This window comes from Camelus dromedarius, chromosome 23, assembly GCF_036321535.1.
Source record: "Camelus dromedarius isolate mCamDro1 chromosome 23, mCamDro1.pat, whole genome shotgun sequence".
Taxonomy (NCBI): Eukaryota; Metazoa; Chordata; class Mammalia; order Artiodactyla; family Camelidae; genus Camelus; species Camelus dromedarius.
In genome coordinates this window covers 5768260-5787494 of record NC_087458.1, presented here as the reverse complement: position 1 = coordinate 5787494, position 19235 = coordinate 5768260, and the positions used below count along the sequence as shown (strand labels likewise).

The window sequence follows — 19235 nt, the reverse complement described above, 5'->3', positions numbered from 1 at the left end:
AGAATGTTGAATATAGCCTGAAATATACAGGATAGCCGATTCTCAAGGCTCTGACCTTTAAGGGTATTAATATTTTTCCCATTCATATAAAGATAAAAAGTTGCAGAATAGAAAATAACATTGTTTTGTTGGAGGTTTACAGGGACGCGATGACCTGACCCACGTGGACAGTTGCAAGAACAAAGGATTCGGACACCAAGAAGTTTGCAACGACCACATCCCCTCCCCTTTTTAGCATAAAAGGAGCCTGAATTCTGACTTGGGAAAGATGGTTCTCCAGGACATTAGCCCTCCATCTTCTCGGTCTGCCAGCTTTCCGAATAAAGTCATTATTCCTTGCCTGATTTATTGACCTGTTGTGCGGCAAGTAGAACGAGTTTGGACTCAGTAACAAACATATAAAGAGAGACAAACAGCGATGAGAGAAGGTTGGATGGGTGGATGCATGGTGTTGAGTGTCCTGTTCTAGCCCCCAAGGCTGTGGTTCATTGATCCTGTGAATTATTGCAGTGACCTTAACAGTTATGTAACATAATACAGCCCCCTCCCCACTTTTTTTTTTTTTTTTTGTTTTGCTTCAGTGAGCTTGCCTGGAATTTCTGTCTCTTAGAGCTGAACGGTCTTGATCCCTAGAGCCAGAATGTGGTGGAGTCAAGATTCAAACTCAGAATCCAACATCTTACCTTCTCTGCTATAACCATTTCCTAGTATTACACCCTAATCTCTTAAAACGCCTCTCTTTAAACCACTTCCTCATGAGCAATATTCTATGCTTTTCAACATCACTGCTTACCTTCCTGAGTCACCTTTTTTTTTTTTTTCCCCCTGAAGCTGCCTTTAGTTCTTTTCTGAGATTTGGGAAGTTCCCTGGGTTTATCAGAATGCATTAGAACACATCTCTCAAGTTGGGTGTTTCCGAGAAGGTTGTTAACCACTCTGCTTTCTGCTGATTCCGGTTATCACCCCTTTCTCCAGCTGACTTGTTCTGTGCTTAGCATCCATTCTGGCAAATGGTGGAACCCTGCTTCAGACCCAGGGCTGCCTGACACCCAGGGCTGTGTGCTTTTCAGGCATCAGATCTCAGGAACTACAGGGCTCTGTACTGACTCCGTGAGGAGTTGTGGGTGGAGGAGGCCTGTCCCCCCCCAGAGAGTATCTGTGTTCCTGTGAGCCTGCTGTCATCAGGACAGGGACGACAGTGGGGGTGGCTGGAGGCTAGGGACACAAGGAATGATTTGTTCCTGACCAGATCCCCTAGTAGGGACACAAAGTCAGTCTGCACCTCTGCAGCAAAGGGGATGACAAACGCAATACACATGGCAGATTCAGAATAACCCAAACAGTGCGATAACGCAGGGGATAGTTAGATAAATTATTTAATGCAGTTTGTTAAGAGCAAATATCTCAAAGCATATTTTGGGGATCAGAAGAATAATAAAAGGGCTCTTTGTAGTGAAAAAGTTTAAGGTCAATTGTTGGTGCAGCTCCCCTAAGATCGCACAGTCAGCCAGGGGAAAGCCAGGGCTTAAACCTGGGGCCCCAACAGTGAGGCCATTTCTCTTTCTGCTGAACTGCCCCGGGGACAGTGGGTAGGTTGGCAGAGCTTGGCAGTGCTCAGCCCCTCACTTCTGCTACCTAGTTCCCTCCTGCCCTCTCCCAATGGCTATTAAACAGTTTACAGGCATCTGTCTTTCGTCTCAGCAGCCCACCTGGGTTTCCCAGCAGGACCTGTCCAGGAAATACCTTATACATCAGGCGGGTGTGAGAGGTGTGGGTGTGGGAAGGCTCGATGGAGATGAGTCAGCAGGGCCTCCTTCCTGAGTCAGGAGCAGGGCAGGGCATGGGCTGGCCGGGCGCGGACCGGAGGGAGGGAAAGAGGGAGCGCAGGGAGAGACCAGCCCGCAATGACACATCTTAACCACCGGGGGACAGAACAAGACGGGAAAAATCCAGAAGCCGCTGGTGGGAAACGTCTGGCGCCTGGAACCGGGCGCAAGGTGGATGGACGGGAAGCAGAGACCCTGCTTCTCAGGCTGGGCCTGGACAGAGTCATGGCCAGGTGTGCCCACTGCCTGTCTGCGCCCTGGCTTCTCTGCCGTCATGGAGAGGCGGAGAATGGAGAGTGGGATTGGACTCTCCGGGTCAGTCTGTCCAACCTTCCCGTTCTGCCAAGGAGATGAGAATTGCTCAAGATCCATCACACAGCAAGTTAGTGGCAAATTACTGTGATTTTCATAAGTCTCAGGAATAGCGCCACTTAATGGACACTATCTTGGCCTCAGTTCTCATTTAGGGACAGGTGTCCAGGTGCTGCCCCTGAGCAATCAGGAGCTCTCTCCCTCTTCCATCTTAGTCCCTTTTACCTCACAGTCCCTTTGTTTCCGTGACTCTATTTTTCTCTGACCTTTTCTCCCAGTTTCCATCTGACTGCCCCTGTGTCTCTTCCTCTGCCTCCTGTCTCCATCCCTGCCTTCTGGGGAGTTTGCTCAGCTCCTGGCTAGGTCCCCAGAGTGAGATGTTTCCTGCAGTCACTCCTCAGGGATTCATAGCTCTCTCAAGCTCTGTTTTCCAACCCAGTGTCTTAGTTCCGCTCATGGGATCCAGAGAAGTGATGATTTGGTAGCATAATCAGTGGTGTGATGTGGGGAGGTGAGAAGGCCCCCTGGCTCCTAAATACTACCCCCAGCAACACCCCCCCCCGCAATTTGGTAACCATAAACTGGTTGGCACCTGGTGTGGGCAATCCCTCCCAGTGAGCTCACCATGTGGGCGAGAGAAGACAGTACATGAGTGATTCAATCGAGAGCAGAATGCTTTGAGCACACAGGACAAAAGGAGTGCCTGGTAGGGGTCAGAGCAGGTACAGACAGAATCTGGTTGGGCCCAGGGAAAGCCCTGTGAAGCAGGGGACGTTTTACTGGCCTGTGAAAGCAGGGTGGGATTTCAGCAGGAAGGGATGTGATGAGTGGGCGCATTCTGAGTAGAGGGGTGGGCATATGCCAAGAGTCGTGGCCACACCAGGGGCACGTGCCCCCAAGGGCTTAGGTGCAACGAGCAAGGCAGTTAGTGTATACGCAGGGGAGGCTCAGTGCAGGTGGGGGCCAGGGTCCAAGCACCTTACTGCTGGGAGGAGCTGCGGGGACACCACTGTGGCTTCTGAGCAGAAGTGGCATCTGCCGAAGTCCTCAGTTAACATGGAAGAAGTCCTCCAAAAAGCAATGCCTTGCATCCCTTTGGTCCTTACCCTCAGGGTGAACAATTTTGATTCCAAGCTCTACCTGAAATAGGTTTTGAAGGGGAGGTACAGTAACCTGATAGGTCAAAGTGCCTTGGGGAGGAGGGGACACTGGGCGGCTTTGCAAAGATGTAGGAGAGGATGCTGGGGGCCCCCAAAGTGTGACTTCATTTGTGCTCTCAGGCTGCCCCTGAATCCCAGGGCGGCCCCAGAAAGAGAGCAGTCTGGCGCCACAGCTGATCCTCTGGCGGTTCTCAGTCTGAGCTTCTCTGTGGTGTCCCGATCCAAAGGTCCCGGGCCTGGGAAGGGTCTGTGTGCCAGCGCCCTCGCCTCCCAAGCTGGGCTGGGGTTTCCGCCTGCTGCCTCAGGACTGAGGCTGCCCTGGCCCTGGGGGAGGAGGGCGGTGCTGGTGAGTCACTGCCTGGGCATCTGGGCCTGGAACCACGGGTGAGTCACCTAGGACCAGGGGTGCTGGGGGAGGGGAAGGAGGCTAGTGGACATCTGGAGGGGGGAGGGGAGCTGGGCCCACAGGAAGGGTGGAGCCCAGACTGGCCCGGGGCAGTAGGCGAGGGGGCCTGGGAAGGGGCGGCAAGAAGCCTGCTCTTCCCTGAAAACCCCTCCCCTGGGCTGGGTCCTGAAAGGCCTCAGTGTTTGCCTGTCTCTCCCTATGGGGAGGGGCCTTTAGGAGTGGGCTGAGGGAGGCCTCACCCCAGGCCTGGCCCCCTGGCTTTGGGAAGTGGTCAGCCCCCCCCCCCCCCCACTCACTCACCCCTCAAGCTGGAGAAGAGGAGACCAGAGTTTTCTCTTCTTCCTTCAGACCTCCTGGGGCTTCCTTCCACACCACACAGACTGCTGCTCACCCCAGCTGATGGTAAACAGCCATCTCACCTCTCACTGCCTCCCTGTCTCCTTCCAGACCCCTTCCAACACAAAGGGGGTCTTTTGCAGGTACTTTTAGGCACATCAACTTTCCTCATTACATCATTAAAAGGTATTGTGGTGCCAGATATTAAATGTAACTGTGTTTCCCTCATTCCCTGAGGTCACCCCGCCCTCTCTTTCCTGATGCCCCCCAGCTGCTGCTAGCCCCCAGCGCGCACACATGTACATACACACACAAACACACCTGTGAAGTCCCAGTGTGCACCTGCAGCCTCTGATACACCAGTGAGCCATGACTCATAGGCATGTGTCATGAGAACACGGCCTGGTCTGAGTCTCTAGGCCCCAGGAACAGGGGCTGCCTCCCCAAGCCGTGGGCCCAGGATCCCCCTTCCCCTCGACACCTCCAGCTTCTCGCTCCTCACCGTGGCCTGGGTGGGCCTGGGGGCTGCCCTTGGCCAGCCTAGAACTGTCCCCAGCTGGCGGTGGGGCTGGCGGTCTCTGGGAAGGAGGGGGCTGGGAGGGAGTAGGTGGGGGTGGCAGGAAGCCAGGCTTTGGCGAGATCAGGTTAGGGCAGGTTTGGTTTCCTTGAATTCCGTGTTGGGGGCCTGTGGGTGGCATATAAATCCTCACTTTGGGCACCTGGCCCTTGCTTTCCGTCCTGAGTCTCTCTCTACCATCAGGTCTGGTGAGTAACTCTGTCCTGCTGAGGTCTGGGTGGGGAGGACCCCCGTCGGTCTCTGCCTTTGTGCCTTTGTCTCGATCTTTGTCTCATTCTGATAGCATTGCTGGAAGAGTCCTGGGGCCTCTGTGAGTCTCTGCACTTGAGGGGAACCTCCTGTGAAGTGTCAGACTGAGACTTTCCAGGCTCCTCGGTGAGGTTTCAGTTTAGGGATTACTCTGAGGCCCCCTCTTGGGGCTCCCAGTCTGGGTGTCAGTCTAGAAGCCCTTCTTGGAGGTCTAGGCCTAGGAGTATGAAGTGTGTGTGTGTGTGTGTGTGTGTGTGTGTGTGTGTGTGTGCGCGTGTTGGAGCGCTTTAACAAGAATCCTGGGTTTGTTTTGTTTTTGTTTTTGTTTTTGCAAAATCCTGGATTCCAGCAGGACTCAGGAACAAGAGCCAAGGCTCTCAAGTGCGTGGGCCCTCCTGGGTCCCTGCCCTGAGTAGCGGCCTAGCTCTGCCCACTGCTGCTTCCTGTCCTCTCCCACCTCCTGAAGGCAGGGCTGGCAGGATGGGCCCCTGGGTTCTCCCTGCCTCTGACACCAGCTCCTCTGGCTTCCCCCTGGACCCGCCTAACCCTCCTGGGCTGGTCTGAGCATTCTCGAAGCAGGACCTTGGAAAAGATGACCTCCGAGGTCTGTCCTTATGTCCCAGATTCTTTCCTGATCCCGGGGCCCTGGGCTTTTAATTTCTTTCATTCCAGCCCCAGTAAGATCCTTCCTGGGGAGAAGGGTGTTCAGTTGCCTCCACCCTACCCATGCCCCATCTGCATAGAGCCAGCACCGCCGCTCAGGGGCCTCCAGTATGAGGGGAGACACATTCCCTGCCCTATGAGAGCCCTGAGTCCCAGGGAGGACATGTGCCTGCCCCGGGGAGCTTCCAGTTAGATGAGAGAGCGACACCCTCTGGCTGAGGAGGGAAGTGACCCCTCAGGGACCCTCCTACCCCTGAGGGGAGCCAGCAGCCCCAGTGAGTAGCCCATGGAGGTGCCTGCCTCCCCAGCGCTGGCACAGAGCCCACTGGCCTGTGGAAGGAGCTGCAGAGAGATGATCCCAGATGGGACTCAGGTCGCCCTGCCATTTCCCTTCCACAGACACTCAAAGGGGGAGCCCTGCCCTCGGGGGTGGGCCCCAAGTGGGATCAGAGGAGCCCTGAGGCCCTTCCGAACACAGCCAGCGGAAGGGTGAGCATCTGCCCTCAGTGGGAGGTGGAGGCGGCCCAAGGAGCCACGGGCTGAGGGGGAGATGCAGCCCTGCCTTCCCATTCAGAGAGAGGCTTGGGGAGGCAGTTTCGGGGCTCACGGGCAGAAGTGGGTCTCCATCATCTGCCACCTCTGCAGCCCCAGATCCAAGATGTCCAGTCCTCTGGAGCAGGCGCTGGCTGTGATGGTCACCACCTTCCACAAGTACTCTGGCCAAGAGGGAGACAAGTTCAAGCTGAGTAAAGGGGAGATGAAGGAACTTCTACACAAGGAGCTGCCCAGCTTTGTGGGGGTGAGTGGGGCTGGCCTAGGGCGGGAGGATCCTGGTGTGTGTGTCGAGGGGGCATAGGATAAATCTATTCTCCTTTCCTCTGGGGTGCCTCCTGACATAGACAGCAGGGTGGGGCCGGGCCCTTCATGGCCTCAGAGAACGGAGGCACTCTCAGAGCCCAGAGAGGGGAAGTGACTGGCTCATGATCGCACAGCATGTGTGTGTGTGTCCTCTCTCTCTCTCATTTTCCATATTTATGTGCCAAACTACAAAAGTGTGTAAGGAGAGAGCAGTCCAGCGAAGACACACCCCCCGGGACATTTTGCGGAGAGACGCAGTCAGCTCTCAGTTTGCCCCTTGCCTTCCCCTTACTGACTCCTGGGGAATCCCAAAGTCAGGTCTCAGGCTTTGAACGTTGAGACAGGCCCTTTCTTTTTAAATGTTTCTTTTGGTCTCATTTGTCTAATTTGATTTTATTTTGGCTGGCATGAAAAAGGGTGTGTCTTTTCTGAATTCACTTTGCTGGTGATGGGGAGTGGCGGTGGCCTCAGAAAACTGTCATTTCCTCATCAGCCGATGAGGGTAATGCCCACCTCGCTGGGCTCCTGTGGGGAGTAGAGCGAATCCTGTGCTTAGAGGTGCTTGGCGTGTTCCCCACTCCCAGCCAGGAGATCTGGAGACCCCCTGTCCCCACTCATGGGGCCGCCCAGTGGCTCCCGGGGGCTGCCTGCCCGCCACTCACCCGGCTGCTCAGTGCGGAGGGACAGCGAGGCTCTGACCCGCGGGAGCAGCCCGCTGATGACCCCACTCTCTCGCTTTCAGGAGAAGGTGGACGAGGAGGGCCTGAAGAAGCTGATGGGTGATCTGGATGAGAACAGCGACCAGGAGGTGGACTTCCAGGAGTACGCTGTTTTCCTGGCCCTCATCACTATCATGTGCAATGACTTCTTCCAGGGCGCCCCAGGGCGGTCCTGATGCAGCACGCTCGCCTCCCTCCCGCGGGCCTCGGGGGCCCAGGAGGACTCTCTGTAGTTAGTTTTATACTCAATAAACTTTTTCACTTGTTGAAAATATTGTTTTTGCTTGTTGACCAATATCGCTAACATTTTAAAAATTTTGCCAAATAAAGCTATTTTAAAAGGGCAAATACCATCCACCATCACTAGCATTTCATAAAAAGAAAACTTCAACAAAAAGGAAGGATATAGTTTCAGAATGAAGAACAGACCTTGACATTCAATATTACAAACAATCAGTTGTTCTAGGATCAGCTCGAGGGGCATTAGTCTAACCAGCCTGGCAGAGCTTTGCATTAAGGACTTCCTGTCAGATCGCAGGCCATAGGCAGTGTCCCTGTTTCTAGCAAAGCTGTGTTTCTTTTTCTATCTGCTTTCTGATTGGCTAGCTCCAGTCTGGGTTTTTTCTTCTCCTGTTGGTCTCTGCTGAAAGCTCCTAGGAGCCAGTTCGTACCAACATTCGTATTTTTTCTACTCTGTTGCCTAAGATTGTAGCCTAAGTGACTGTATATTATTCCGCACCCTCTGGTGCATCAAATGACAGTTTGGCCAAATGCTTTGCTGTCTCATAACAAAACCACCAACTTTCCAGTTTGCAAAGGTTAGGGTGCTCATATTTTATTCTTTCGTCCCTTCATCCAATTCCACATTTTAGGTTCTTTTTTTCTTTTCTTCGATGGAACCCACTTCAGTTACCAGATTCTTTACTAGTTAGGAATGTATTCACTTGTAAGTTGCAGAAAACCTAACTAACAATGGCTTCAATAAATGGACATTTAAATGCCTCAGACAATAAGATGTCTGTGGTGTGCAGTTCAGGTTTGGTCCAGTGGCTCAAAGATGCTCTTCCAGTTATTGCTGCATCACAAACCACCCCAACGCTTGGTAAATTAAACAGTGAATTTATTATCTCTCAAGGTTCTGTGCGGAGACTGGGATCAGATGATGGGGTTCTCATGTGGGACCTCTCATGTGGTTGCAGATGGAAGCTGGGGCTGGAGTCATCTGAAAGTTCAAGCTATCAGCATCCAAGGCGGCTCATTCAATGTGTCTAGTAACTGATGCTGGTTGCCAGCTGGGAGCTCAGCTGGGACTGCCGTTTGGAATGCCCACTCAAGGCCTCTCTGTGTGGCTTGGGCTTCCCAGAACACGGCACTTGGTTCTGAGAGGGAATGCCCCCAAAGCAAGCATCCCAAGATGCCCAAAGGGGAGCTGTGAGGCTTCTTAAGATTTATCACAGAAATCCCAGCACATGGCTTCTGCTGCATTCTGTTGATCAAGCAAGTTATTGAGTTTGGCCCAGATTCAAGGGTAGGAGAATTAGGCTCCATCTTCTAATGTGAGGAACAGCATGCATGAAATTGATGGTGACTATCTTTGGCGATTACGTACTGTAGTCTGCTTTCTAGCAACCACAGTTCACATCCATTCCGTGTGCAAAATGTACTCACTTCCTTCCCCAAATCTAAAGTCTTATTCCATGGAGGCATCAACTTGAAGATCCAGGATCCTGTTATTTAAGTCAGTTCTAGATACGGATTTGGCTTCTCAGGTGCAGTTCCTCCACAACTTCTCAAGACCAGGTCCTCAAGAATGATTCCCTTTGATCTGGAGATTTGCAAACAACACATTCACTGTACAAAGATGAGACAGTGATCGATAACTCCAATAAACACTCCTATTCAAAGAAGGGTGATGGGAGGAGGGTATAACTCAAGTGGTAGAGCACATGCTTAGCACGCACGAGGTCCTGGGTTCAATCCCAAGTACCTCCTTTAAAAAATAAAATAAAATGAACCTAATTACCTCTGCCCCCCAGAAAAAAAAACAAAAACGAAAAGGGGTGGTGGTGGATTGGAGGCACAAAGTGGTCACTGGTCCATAGCAATTCTGAAATTGTGTCAGACACATGCCACCAGATTCTTGACTAGGACCCAGTTCTGCTTTCTATAAATGGTTCTTCTTGGCCCCACCCTCTAGGCTCTTGGTTTCATTTTGAATTAACTCTTTCTTTTCTATAAGAAATGTCTGTGTTTGTAGCTAAGTGGATTTCTCAGCCTGTTTCTTGCCCATAGCTTCTTTTTGTTTTGAGCAGTCTGTAGTCCTTTCAGTCCCAGATAATATAATTCCTTTAAAAATGTTGTGGGCTTCCTGTGTATCAACTTACAATTCACTTGATTAGACAAAAGCCATATTTACAAATCTCTCTGAGAGGTGCCTCTCTGTATCTTAGAGTCAGGATGCTGTGAGAAAATGCCCTTATGATTTTTAAAGGCCTTCTTGTCTGAAAGGGTCAAGAGGCACACTTCTAAAATTATTGGAAGCCAAGGGGGAGGGTACAGCTCAGTGGTAGAACACGTGCTCAGCATGCACAGGGTCCTGGGTTCAATCCCCTAGTACCTCCATTAAAAAAATGAATAAATAAACTTAATTACCTCTCCCCTACAAAATTAAAAATAAATAAGTAAAATTATTAGACGCCATACTGTTTGTCTGAGAAGATCTGAGACGTGCCCTTAAACCCTTTTGAAGTCTCCTCTGACGTGATCTCACTCTGAAACCCTTTACCATGGCATGGCTTCGGATTTGATCTTTGCCCTGAGGCTATTTATTGCTTTGAGAGCCATTTGCTGCCTGGAAAGGCTGTCTGGGGCCCTCTATATTTCCTCTAAATTCTGCTCAAAGCTGAAGAGTTTCTTCTTTAGTTCATTTCTTTCTTCTCATATCTTATCACAGGCAGCCAGAAGAAGCCAGTTGGGACTTTCAGGATTCTGTCTAAAAATCTCCTTAGCCAACCCGTGAGTTCATTAGGTAATCTTTCTGTTTTGCACGTTACCATGGATACTAGCGTTTCCAGACATTCCAGTACGACACAATAGGGGTCTCCTTTTCTTCAGTCTCCAGTAACAACTTCCTCGCTCTCCTTCAAATTATTACTAGCAACCTCCTTGAGGTCTTGAGGTCATTCTAGCTTGCACCCATTCATTGCCTTGTCCCAAAGCCAATTACACCCACTTTAAGTTTTTGTAATAGCAGCCTCTTTCTCTTTCAGGTCTTTGATGAAAGTTTCCAGGAGCCAGCCAGCTCATGCTGATTTGCTAAGCTTTTCCTACCACTTCCTCTATCACTGCACCTAGGTTTCCATTTGGTCTGCATCCCAAGATACATCAGGGGACAGTTTGATTGAATATTTTGTCATTTTCTAGCAAAGCTTCCTGACTTTTCAGCCTGTATGTATTGGGTCCTCATATCTCACTATCTTCCCTCCTCCACTTGGCCAGTTTCACCTTTTAGATTCTTTTGTTTGAGGACTCCACTTTCAGATGTAAAAATCTCTATCAGTTAGGAATTTATGCAGTTTTGAGTTCCAGATAATCTAATAATAGTGGCTTTAATTGCCCTATGTAACAAGAAGTCCGGGGTAGGCAGTTCAGGGTTGGTTCAGGGGCCCAGTCGTGTCATATGACACCCATTGTCTTTTCATTTTTTTTTGCTCTGTTATCTATAGTATGTATGCTTTTCCCCTCATGAATGTTGCTTCATGATCACAAGATGGCTGCTATATCTCCAGGTCTCACTGTCCATGTTCCAGGTTGGAAGACAGAGGACAGGTAAGGTGCAAAAAGCTTTCCTTCAAGAGACTTTTGCCTTCTTATCACGCAAGAAGCACTCTCTCCAGGGATTTCTACTTCCATCTCTTTGGCCTTAGCTATATAATATAGCTAGTCCTAGCTACAACCAACTATTTTGAGCTGGGCATCGTGACACTTTGAAAGAAAAGAAAAAGGGTTTTAATAATAAGGAAAGGGGGGCATGGATAGTAGACAAGCAGTGAACAAGATTTTCCTGAATTGTTTTCTTACTTTTCTTAGTCCCCTGGAAGCGCTGATGCTTGGATCTGCTTACAGAGTAGCTCAGACAAGAGCTCCCCAAAGGTGGAAGGAAGTGAGGAGGTTCTGGGGCAACCTGCCTGTTCTCACTGCTCTAACTTAGCTGCACGTCTGGAGCTGGTGAGGTGAGGCTGGGCAGGCCCCAGCAATGAAAAGAGAGGTGGCCGGGGTCTCCACTAGGCCTTTGCAAGTAATCCTTGTAGCACTCGGAGGTGTTGTTAGTTTCTGCATTTCATGGAGGAGGGGCTGGGAGATTAAATCAAGAGCAGTGTTGGGAATTGACCTGGGTCTGTAAGAAACTTACCCCTATACCCCTATGGGATGGGGATGGGGTGGATGGGGTAGTGGTGGGGTGCCTCCCCTTCCTCCAAAGCTTGGTGTGCGATGAAGGGGACCTGGGTGAGCAGAGTCCAGATGCTCTTGGTCTCTTGATCCTGAATCCAAGGGGAAGAAGTGGGTCCGCTTGCCAGCGACTCGTTTACTGTAGTCTGATTGCTCACGTGGGATCCTGGGGCTCATTTCCAGGCTCTGGGGCTCTTTGGGTTGGTGGACACTGGCCTGAGTTGACTGCCTCTGAAGTTGCCCCTGGCTGGCTAGGCACTGCCTGGGGCTAATTTCTGTCTGTATATTAGGTTTACTTATTTTTATTTTTGGAGGAGGTACTGGGGATTGAACCCAGGACCTTGGGTATGCTAAGCCTTGCACTCTACCACTTGAGCTATATCCTTCCCCCCTTCCTTCTATGTATTAGACAAACTAACAAACTCGTAACTTTCTTAGCTGGTCTCAACAATCTTCCCTCATCCCGCCTCTCCCCACAAATCTGCTGAGAGCAGGAGGGTCCGGGAAATGGTGCTGTTCAAAGGCCTGCTGGCCAGATTCTCTCTCACCTCCTCCTGAGTCGCGGCTGGGAGGTGACCCTCAGGAATACATACTGCACCTCCCATCACATCCTGCTGTCACTTTGTCCTGTGCTCTTTGGGGTCTATCCCTGACAGCCTATCGACCCTCCAAGAAGAGAGAGACTGAAAGCAACAGGTGGGTTCTGAGGCAGGAGAATGACTGAAATGGGGCTCCCCACGTGCCCACATTTAAGTCCCTTGATCCATCTCCCCACCAACTCAGTGCTCCCATCTGGGAAATGGGGACAATCAGGCAATGACTGGGCATTCAGTGAGGTAGTAGGTCGAAGCCCCCCAGGCTCTCCTAGATCCCCAACTCAGATCTTCTCCCCCTTCAATTCTGTAGCAAAAGCCTCCTTGACTCCAGCCCCAGTAATCCAATACTCCTTCCCACACTGTCCCCACACTTGCCTCAGATGGTGAGAAAGGAGGAGAATCAGACTGAAGAGGTTGATTGGCCCCCTGGGACTCTGGACTGGGGCTAGGGTCACCCTGTCCCTCCGGCCCAGGTCTCTTTGGCACAAGCCCATGAGTGTCTGGGTGCTCTGGGGCCCTTCATCTTATTTCTCCCTGAGGGGCAGAACCAGACACCGACCTTCAGAGGGCAAGGCAGTTTCCCAGGAGCCTTTGTAAGGTGGTGGTGGTGACAGTGGGAGCCAGAGGCAGGGAGAGATGGGGAGGAGAGAGGGACAGCCCTGCCAGGTCAGAGAGCACCTGCTCCCACTCTCCCACACTCACCTGGTTCCTTCTCTTCCAGATGTGACGCACTTCTCGGGGGTCAGCTCCACATCTGCAGTAGGGCAGCTTGGGAGAGAGGCCAAGGGCATTGGGCTCCGTCCAGGGTAGAGAATCGAGTGGACGGTGTGGACAGCGGAGGGTGGGAAAGGAGGGGGATGGCCCCTGTCTGGGTCTCGGAGGGCTGGCTGGTGTCACGTGCATTTGGAACCACAGCAGAAGGGGGTTTCTGAGTAGACGCTGGGAAGGAACTCTCAGCAGGCCAGGAAGATTCCAGTCATGGCCAGAGGAACTTGGGAAAGCAAAGGAAGAGAGGCTGCAGCTCTGCCCACCGCTTGCATGGAGGCAGAAGCCTGGAGACAGTGACCTCGTGGGAAAGGTCTGGTTCTCCCCCTGATGCCCCGCAGTCTGAGCCTCTCCCAGTGGACAAACAAAGGTGAGGCGTCCCAGGCAGGTGCAGCCAGGCCGTGAAACGTGAAAAGCTGAAGGAGAAGGACCCGGGCTGGGAAGAGGCTGCCCAGCTCTTCCCTGACCACCCAGATAAAGCTCTCCAGGTCCCACCACCACTTCCCCCTTAGCCCTGCTGTATGGTTCTTCCGAGCACTTCCATCGCCAGTCTAGCAGACATGTGTCTGTTACTTCCCTGAGGTGGTCCTCGCCACAGAGCTTGGGTTTTGTCTGTTTTGTTTACAGCTGTACCCCCAATGCTCATGACAGGTGCCTCTAAATATTTGTAATAATATTAATAATGAAAGGCTCTCACCCTGCCGCTAATTAGTTATGTGACCTGGGCAAATTACCTACCTCTCGGTTAACATGTTGCCCTTACCGTGTACCAGCGCTATTTACCTATGAGCTTTGTAAATATTAACTCATTTAAGCCTCACAGCAATCCTGTGGAGTGGTGGCCACGATTTTCCTCGGCCAGCGACAGATGGGAAAAGGAGGCCCAGAGAGATGAGGTGACCTGCTTGAGGGAGGTGGCTGGTGGCAGAGCCGGGCTGTCATAGGTGGGAACAGTGCTTGACCTAGAACCGAATTAATTGCTGGTCCACTCTGGCCCCCACCTCTGTCCCCTACTCCCCATAATTCCTTGCCTATAAAACAAGGTTAATCACAGCTCTCCCCTCCTTGCCTTCCCCACTGCCCACTCCCTTCACCCACAGGGGCTGCGTCTTCAGCGAGCTGGCACAGGCGAGCTCTGGGTGCGGGGCCCGGGGTGAGGTCCAGGTGGCGTGAGCTCTCTGGCTGCCCCAGGGGCATTTGGGGGTCTTCAGAGGCCTGGGTGTTGACTTCTCGTCCCCCTCCCACACTCTGCTGGGTCTTGCCTTCTCTTCCTGTGACGTGAGGGGGGTGTGTGTGTCTCAGGCCTGGGGATGAGGGAGGGAACAGGGAAATGACACCGACGGATTTTCATTTCTGCTAACATGGTGGCTTGTGCGGGCTGCAGCTAAGAACAACCAAAAATCTGGATAAAATAAAAACATTTTTTTTCAAAGCATTGGCGAGCTCACAAGGCAGCAAGTATTGAGGAGATCATAATCTAAGTGAAAGCAGACTCCAGGAGGTGGGCAGGGTGCCGAGGCCCTTGGGCCCTGAGGGCATTGGCCAAACCGAGCCCAAATGACCTTTGGCTTTGACAGTTTGTGACAGTTTGTGGCATGAGGAAGGGCCCATTTGAGGAGGGGAGACAAGGGGGACACCTCCTACCTCACAGGGCTACCTGCTTGAGCCAAAACCCAGAGGCAATGTACCCCCACCCCACAGGAGTGCAGGGAACTCGGCCTTGGCGCCAAGGGGGGCCAGGAAAGGCCTGAGGAGCTCTGGCTACAGGCCACCCGGGCATGAGTCTGCACTTGGTGTCGGGGGGGGGGTAACCAAGAGAAGGCAGCCTAGACTTCTGGAAGCACCCCTAGGATATCCTCCTAGGCCTCAAAGACATCCCTCGGGCGATCTGCCCAGGGAAGGAAGCAGTTCTCAGCCCAAAGCGGCCAAGCACCATCGGTCTGGAGATCAGGCAGGGAGGTGGTCTCATGGCCTCAGTGTTGTCATCGTAAATAAGGGGGCTTAACCAGATGCCCTCCAAGACCCCCTCTGGCACGGGGATTCTCTGGGGGTGAGGCTAGAGTGTGTCCCCACTTTGTCTTTTGGAGTGTCTCTTCAGTGTGAAGGGATAGAGGATGGTTGTGATGAATCACTTGTCTCTTCCAAGCTCACTGGAAGGAGACAGGCAGGAGGCTGTGCAGAGGGAAAATGAAGAGGTGGTGGTGTCTGCAGCCCAGAGTGGGCCTTTGATGTGTGCATGGCTAGGTGGGTGGGTGGGGCCTGTAATAGGGGTTGCCAAGGAAGGAAGCAGGGGAACCCCTGGGGACACCCTCAGCTTGACCTACTTGGACCCCCATAATTGCTCCTTTCTCTCCTTGGAAAGCTACAAATAGGGATGCCTTGTGGCTGGGCTCTTAGAGCTGAAACACCAGCACCGGGGGTGAGTGCCGGCTGCCTGGGTCCTGCCCTGGGCTGGGTGGTGAGTGGCCGGGGTCCGGCTCCTGGCCCAGGGTCTGGCCTAGGGGGCAGAGGGATGACCACAGCAGGGATTGACGAGGCGAAGGGAATCAGATATGGTGGATTCAGGGGTGCCCTCTTACAGCGAGGAGTTGTTGGGGAGCTTGGGTTTGGGGGTGTGCAGAGCTGAGGTCTGGCCGAGCGGCGCGGGCAATGAGCTAAAAGCTAAAGGTGCTGCTATCACCCTCCCTGCCCCCACCGCCTCCTTCATTCCTGTCAGCAGGTTGAGACGGGCTAGGGCCCTGCGGAGGAGAGGACTCCTTCCGGTTGCCAGGCACGGAGCCTCTGAAAGAGCAACAGCAGTGGCGCCAGGCAGGCTGGCAGGAGCTGGGAAGGGCGGCCAGGCACCTCTGCAGTTCCCTGTTCCCTGACATCGCGACCCTTCCTGCCCCCTGCCCCAATCCTGAGCTGTCACAGACAGTTAGACCTCAGGCAGGGCAGGGCCCCTCCCCCTCCCCCAGCCCTGCACCTCCCCCCCCCCCCCCCCCCCCGCCAGCCACAACCAGGCTGGCCATTTGCTCCACAGGGCCCAGCAGAGGGGGAAACATCAGGGAGAGAGCCCTGGCCCAGGCTGCCTCGTGTTGCAGGACTCCTGTCCCCTGGGGGAACCAGGCGTGAGTCATTGGGCTCACATGGAAACAACACATGCCTTCCTGGCTGCCTTATGGTTTCCCCAGGCTGGAGGCAACTCCCTGAAGGGTGGTGGGTGGGGCCAGTGGAATGGCGGGGGTGGGCCATTCCAGGAAGGATTTCCCCTTTAACAGAGCAGGGTACCCTTCTGCAGAGCCTTCTGTCTCAAGACCCCTGGGGTCAGGGGGATGGCCTCAGGTGGGGCAGATCACACATTGGTAGGTGCATACCTGTGTTGGTGAGGTGGGGGGTTCTTCTGAGATCTGACCCTCCCTGAGAATGCCCAGCCTTGCCAAGGGCCCGAGGACGGGGTACACGGGGCCAGGGTCTCCTAGTACAGGTTCCTAGAGAAGGAACTCTGGGGTCGGAAGGGGAGGAGGCTTCTAGGGCCAGGGCCTGTGTCTGATGGGGTGGTGCAGAGTGGGACTGAGCCCTCGCTGGGTGTTGGGGTGAGAAAAGGTGGAGAGAATCAGGGAGTCCTCAGGAAGCCCCTGGGTGGGGTGTGCCAGCTAGGGGGTGGGCCACTCTCCCTGAGGGGTTTGCAATGATGTTGGGGAGAAAAAAGTCCTCGGTCCAGGGGAAGAACAAGTGTGGAGGGGACAGTCGGGAAATAGATGAGGAGGGGCTGGTGTAGTCAGGGAGGGCTACTCAGAGGAGGGGCAGTTTGTGGGGCTGGAAGCCTGGAGGAGATTAAGTCAGATCTGGGCACAGTCCCTGGGACACACGGAAGGCAGGGAGGAGCAGGGGGCTGACATGGCCTCTGCCCTGAGTCGTACCCCTGTTCTGTGACAGTGAGGATGACCAGTCCTCTGGAGCAGGCGTTGGCTACAATTATATCCAGCTTCCAGAGACATGCTGAGCGCTTCGGGGACAATTATACGCTCTGCCAGGCGGAGCTCAAGGAGCTGGTACAGACGGAGCTGCCCACCTGGACCCCGGTGAGCACCTGGGGTGACCATCCCACGGGAAGCACTGCTAAGACTCTGCAAAGAGAGACCTGGAGATGAGTTGAGAATCAGACAGCCAGGGGGTGGAGGCCGGATTGTGGGGAGGGGGTGCTAGGAAGCGGGTTAACACAGCAGGAATCTCAATTTCCCCACCTGTGAAATGGGAGGACAATCATCACACGGGTGGCCTGGCAGGGCTGTTCGGAGGACCTAGCGACAGCACTGGGAAGAATGCCTGACACACAGTAGGCACTCAGTAGCACAGAGCAGGTGCTCAGTAAATGGCCTGAGAAGGAGGACTTGGGAGGGGGACGGACACAGGTGAGTTACCAGAATAGAAGGGGTGTGGATTGAGCGGGACCACCCAGGATGGTGGAAGGGAAGCTGAATGTGTGTACGAGACTGTTCTGTCCTCCTCAACCTGCCTCCCCATCCCTCCTCAACCCTGCCCTGCACAGACGGGCCTTCGGGAGTGTGACTACAATAAATTGATGAGTGTCCTGGACACCAACAAAGATCAGCAGGTGGACTTCGCGGAGTACATGAACAAGCTTGCCTGCCTCTGCATCTACTGCCACGAATACTTCAAGAACTGCCCCCCAGAAGCCCCCTGCTCTCAGTAATGGGCAGGGCTGCCCTGGGGCAGGGATCTGGGTCTGCTTAGGACCTGCTCCATCTCTGCCCTGAGCTGTCCTGGGTCTGTCAGCTCCCCTTCCCTCCTCGTGTCCCCTCCATCCAGAATCTCCCAGGTTTGCCCCTAATCTGTGAACCCATTTATCTGTGAGTCCAGGAGGCATGAGGGGACCTCCCCAAGGATCTCAGTGAGTGACCAGTAGAGCAGCCAGCCGCTGCCTCCTCACTGTGGCCCATGTTGGCTGGAGGCGGGGATCTGCTTTGAGACTGTCCAGGCCCACAGAGTATGTGCAGGAATGAGACCATGGCGAGAAAGGTCCTGTTTCTCTCCTAATAAAGAACTGGCATCACTTGGCTTTGTTTGGTTCTTCTGAGAGGATAGCTGGGGTCAGGTCAGAGTCCTGCCGAGGCTTCGCTCCTCTCTGGCCACTGGAGGATGGGAGGCTGAGGGCAGTTTCTGGCCCTGCGGAAATGAAATGTTTTCAATATCCAGCAGGAGGGGCTGGGATCAACACAGGGATCTTGTCTGTGGGAGGCTGGTGGCTGGGGGACCTCTCTCTCTCTCTCTCTCTCTCTCTCTCTCTCTCTCTCTCTCTCTCTCTCGGGTCTTTGAAGAAGCAGCTCCCTTGGGCTGTCCACCTGACAGGATGTTCTGGGAGGAGGGTGGAGCTATAGGGGAGGGAGTGGGTCTATTCCCCCCGCCCCGCTGGGCTGTGGGAGCCCACGGTGCAGCACTAATGGGATTAGAGGTCTGACTAAGATGTTGCTCCCTGATCAGCAGAGGAGGGGTGCCCTGCATTGGAGGGGGAAGGGGACCCCTTCAGGCAGACCCCATCCCAGAAGCTACAGCCACCTGAGGGACTTAACCCCTTACTTCGGACCCTCCCTCAATCCCTGAGGTCATACCCAGACCGAAGAGGTTACCTTGATCCCTGCCTCCCCCATTTTGTGCCATGTTGTCTCTAACTTTCCACCCCAACTTGCACTCATCACTTTTGTCACCCATCCCAACTCTCAACTCCCTCTTCTGACACCTTCTGCTTCACCTCTGCATCCTCTCTTGGTCCCTTCAGTCCGTTTCTGAGCCCCTAGGCCTGACTCCCCTTCTCCATTCCATCACGACTTCACCCAAAACCTTCCTCCATGGACCTGCTTGTGGGGGTCCCAGCACCTCCTTGGGTGTCAATCTGTTCCTCCCCCGAGACCTGCAGCTCCTGTCCTGGGCGTCACCCAGCCTGGCAGAGAGCCTTTGGGGAAGGGGAGAAGGACAGCCTGAGTTGTCCCCAGCACCGAGCCTGGGGTCCCTTCCCTGTGTTCCTAGGCAGCCTCACTCCAGGGCAATTTCCCACCTGTTACCCACCACCCCGAACCCGTTTCCTCTATGCCGGCTGCTCAGTGGGACCACACCATCCCTGTCCCTCACGCCCCAGGCACAGACTGCCCCTTCCTCTAGCTCCCTAAAACTCAGGCTGAGCTGCGCACGTGGGGGTGCCCACCCAACCAGGGCCCCTCCCTGTGCCCAGCGGAGGTCTTCCATTATCCATCTCTGCCTGCTCAGGGCAGGAAACTGGGTTTGCAGGCTGGGCTGGTGGAGGGGGCCCGTGGCATTTACC

General features: G+C 53.7%; 2 protein-coding genes across 5 annotated transcripts; both read left to right on the top strand.

Annotated features, from left to right (window-relative positions):
- Positions 1-4655: 4655 nt before the first annotated feature.
- S100A2 (S100 calcium binding protein A2) lies at positions 4656-7378 on the top strand. Of its 3 annotated transcripts, none has more exons than XM_010980573.3 (4): positions 4689-4805; positions 4901-4992; positions 6175-6328; positions 7130-7378. In XM_010980573.3, exons 3-4 carry the CDS (start codon positions 6188-6190, stop codon positions 7280-7282), a joined length of 294 nt encoding a protein of 97 aa, XP_010978875.1. In that variant the 5' UTR covers positions 4689-4805; positions 4901-4992; positions 6175-6187; the 3' UTR covers positions 7283-7378. The 3 variants fall into 3 exon arrangements, with proteins under 3 accessions (XP_010978868.1, XP_010978875.1, XP_031292123.1); XM_031436263.2 differs by lacking the exon at positions 4901-4992 and adding an exon at positions 5929-6018 and having other exon boundaries at positions 4703-4805; XM_010980566.3 differs by lacking the exon at positions 4901-4992 and having other exon boundaries at positions 4656-4805.
- Positions 7379-15329: 7951 nt separating this feature from the next.
- S100A3 (S100 calcium binding protein A3) lies at positions 15330-17962 on the top strand. Of its 2 annotated transcripts, none has more exons than XM_010980580.3 (3): positions 15330-15335; positions 16835-16980; positions 17448-17962. In XM_010980580.3, exons 2-3 carry the CDS (start codon positions 16840-16842, stop codon positions 17610-17612), a joined length of 306 nt encoding a protein of 101 aa, XP_010978882.1. In that variant the 5' UTR covers positions 15330-15335; positions 16835-16839; the 3' UTR covers positions 17613-17962. The 2 variants fall into 2 exon arrangements, with proteins under 2 accessions (XP_010978882.1, XP_010978888.1); XM_010980586.3 differs by lacking the exon at positions 15330-15335 and adding an exon at positions 16155-16260.
- Positions 17963-19235: the final 1273 nt, after the last annotated feature.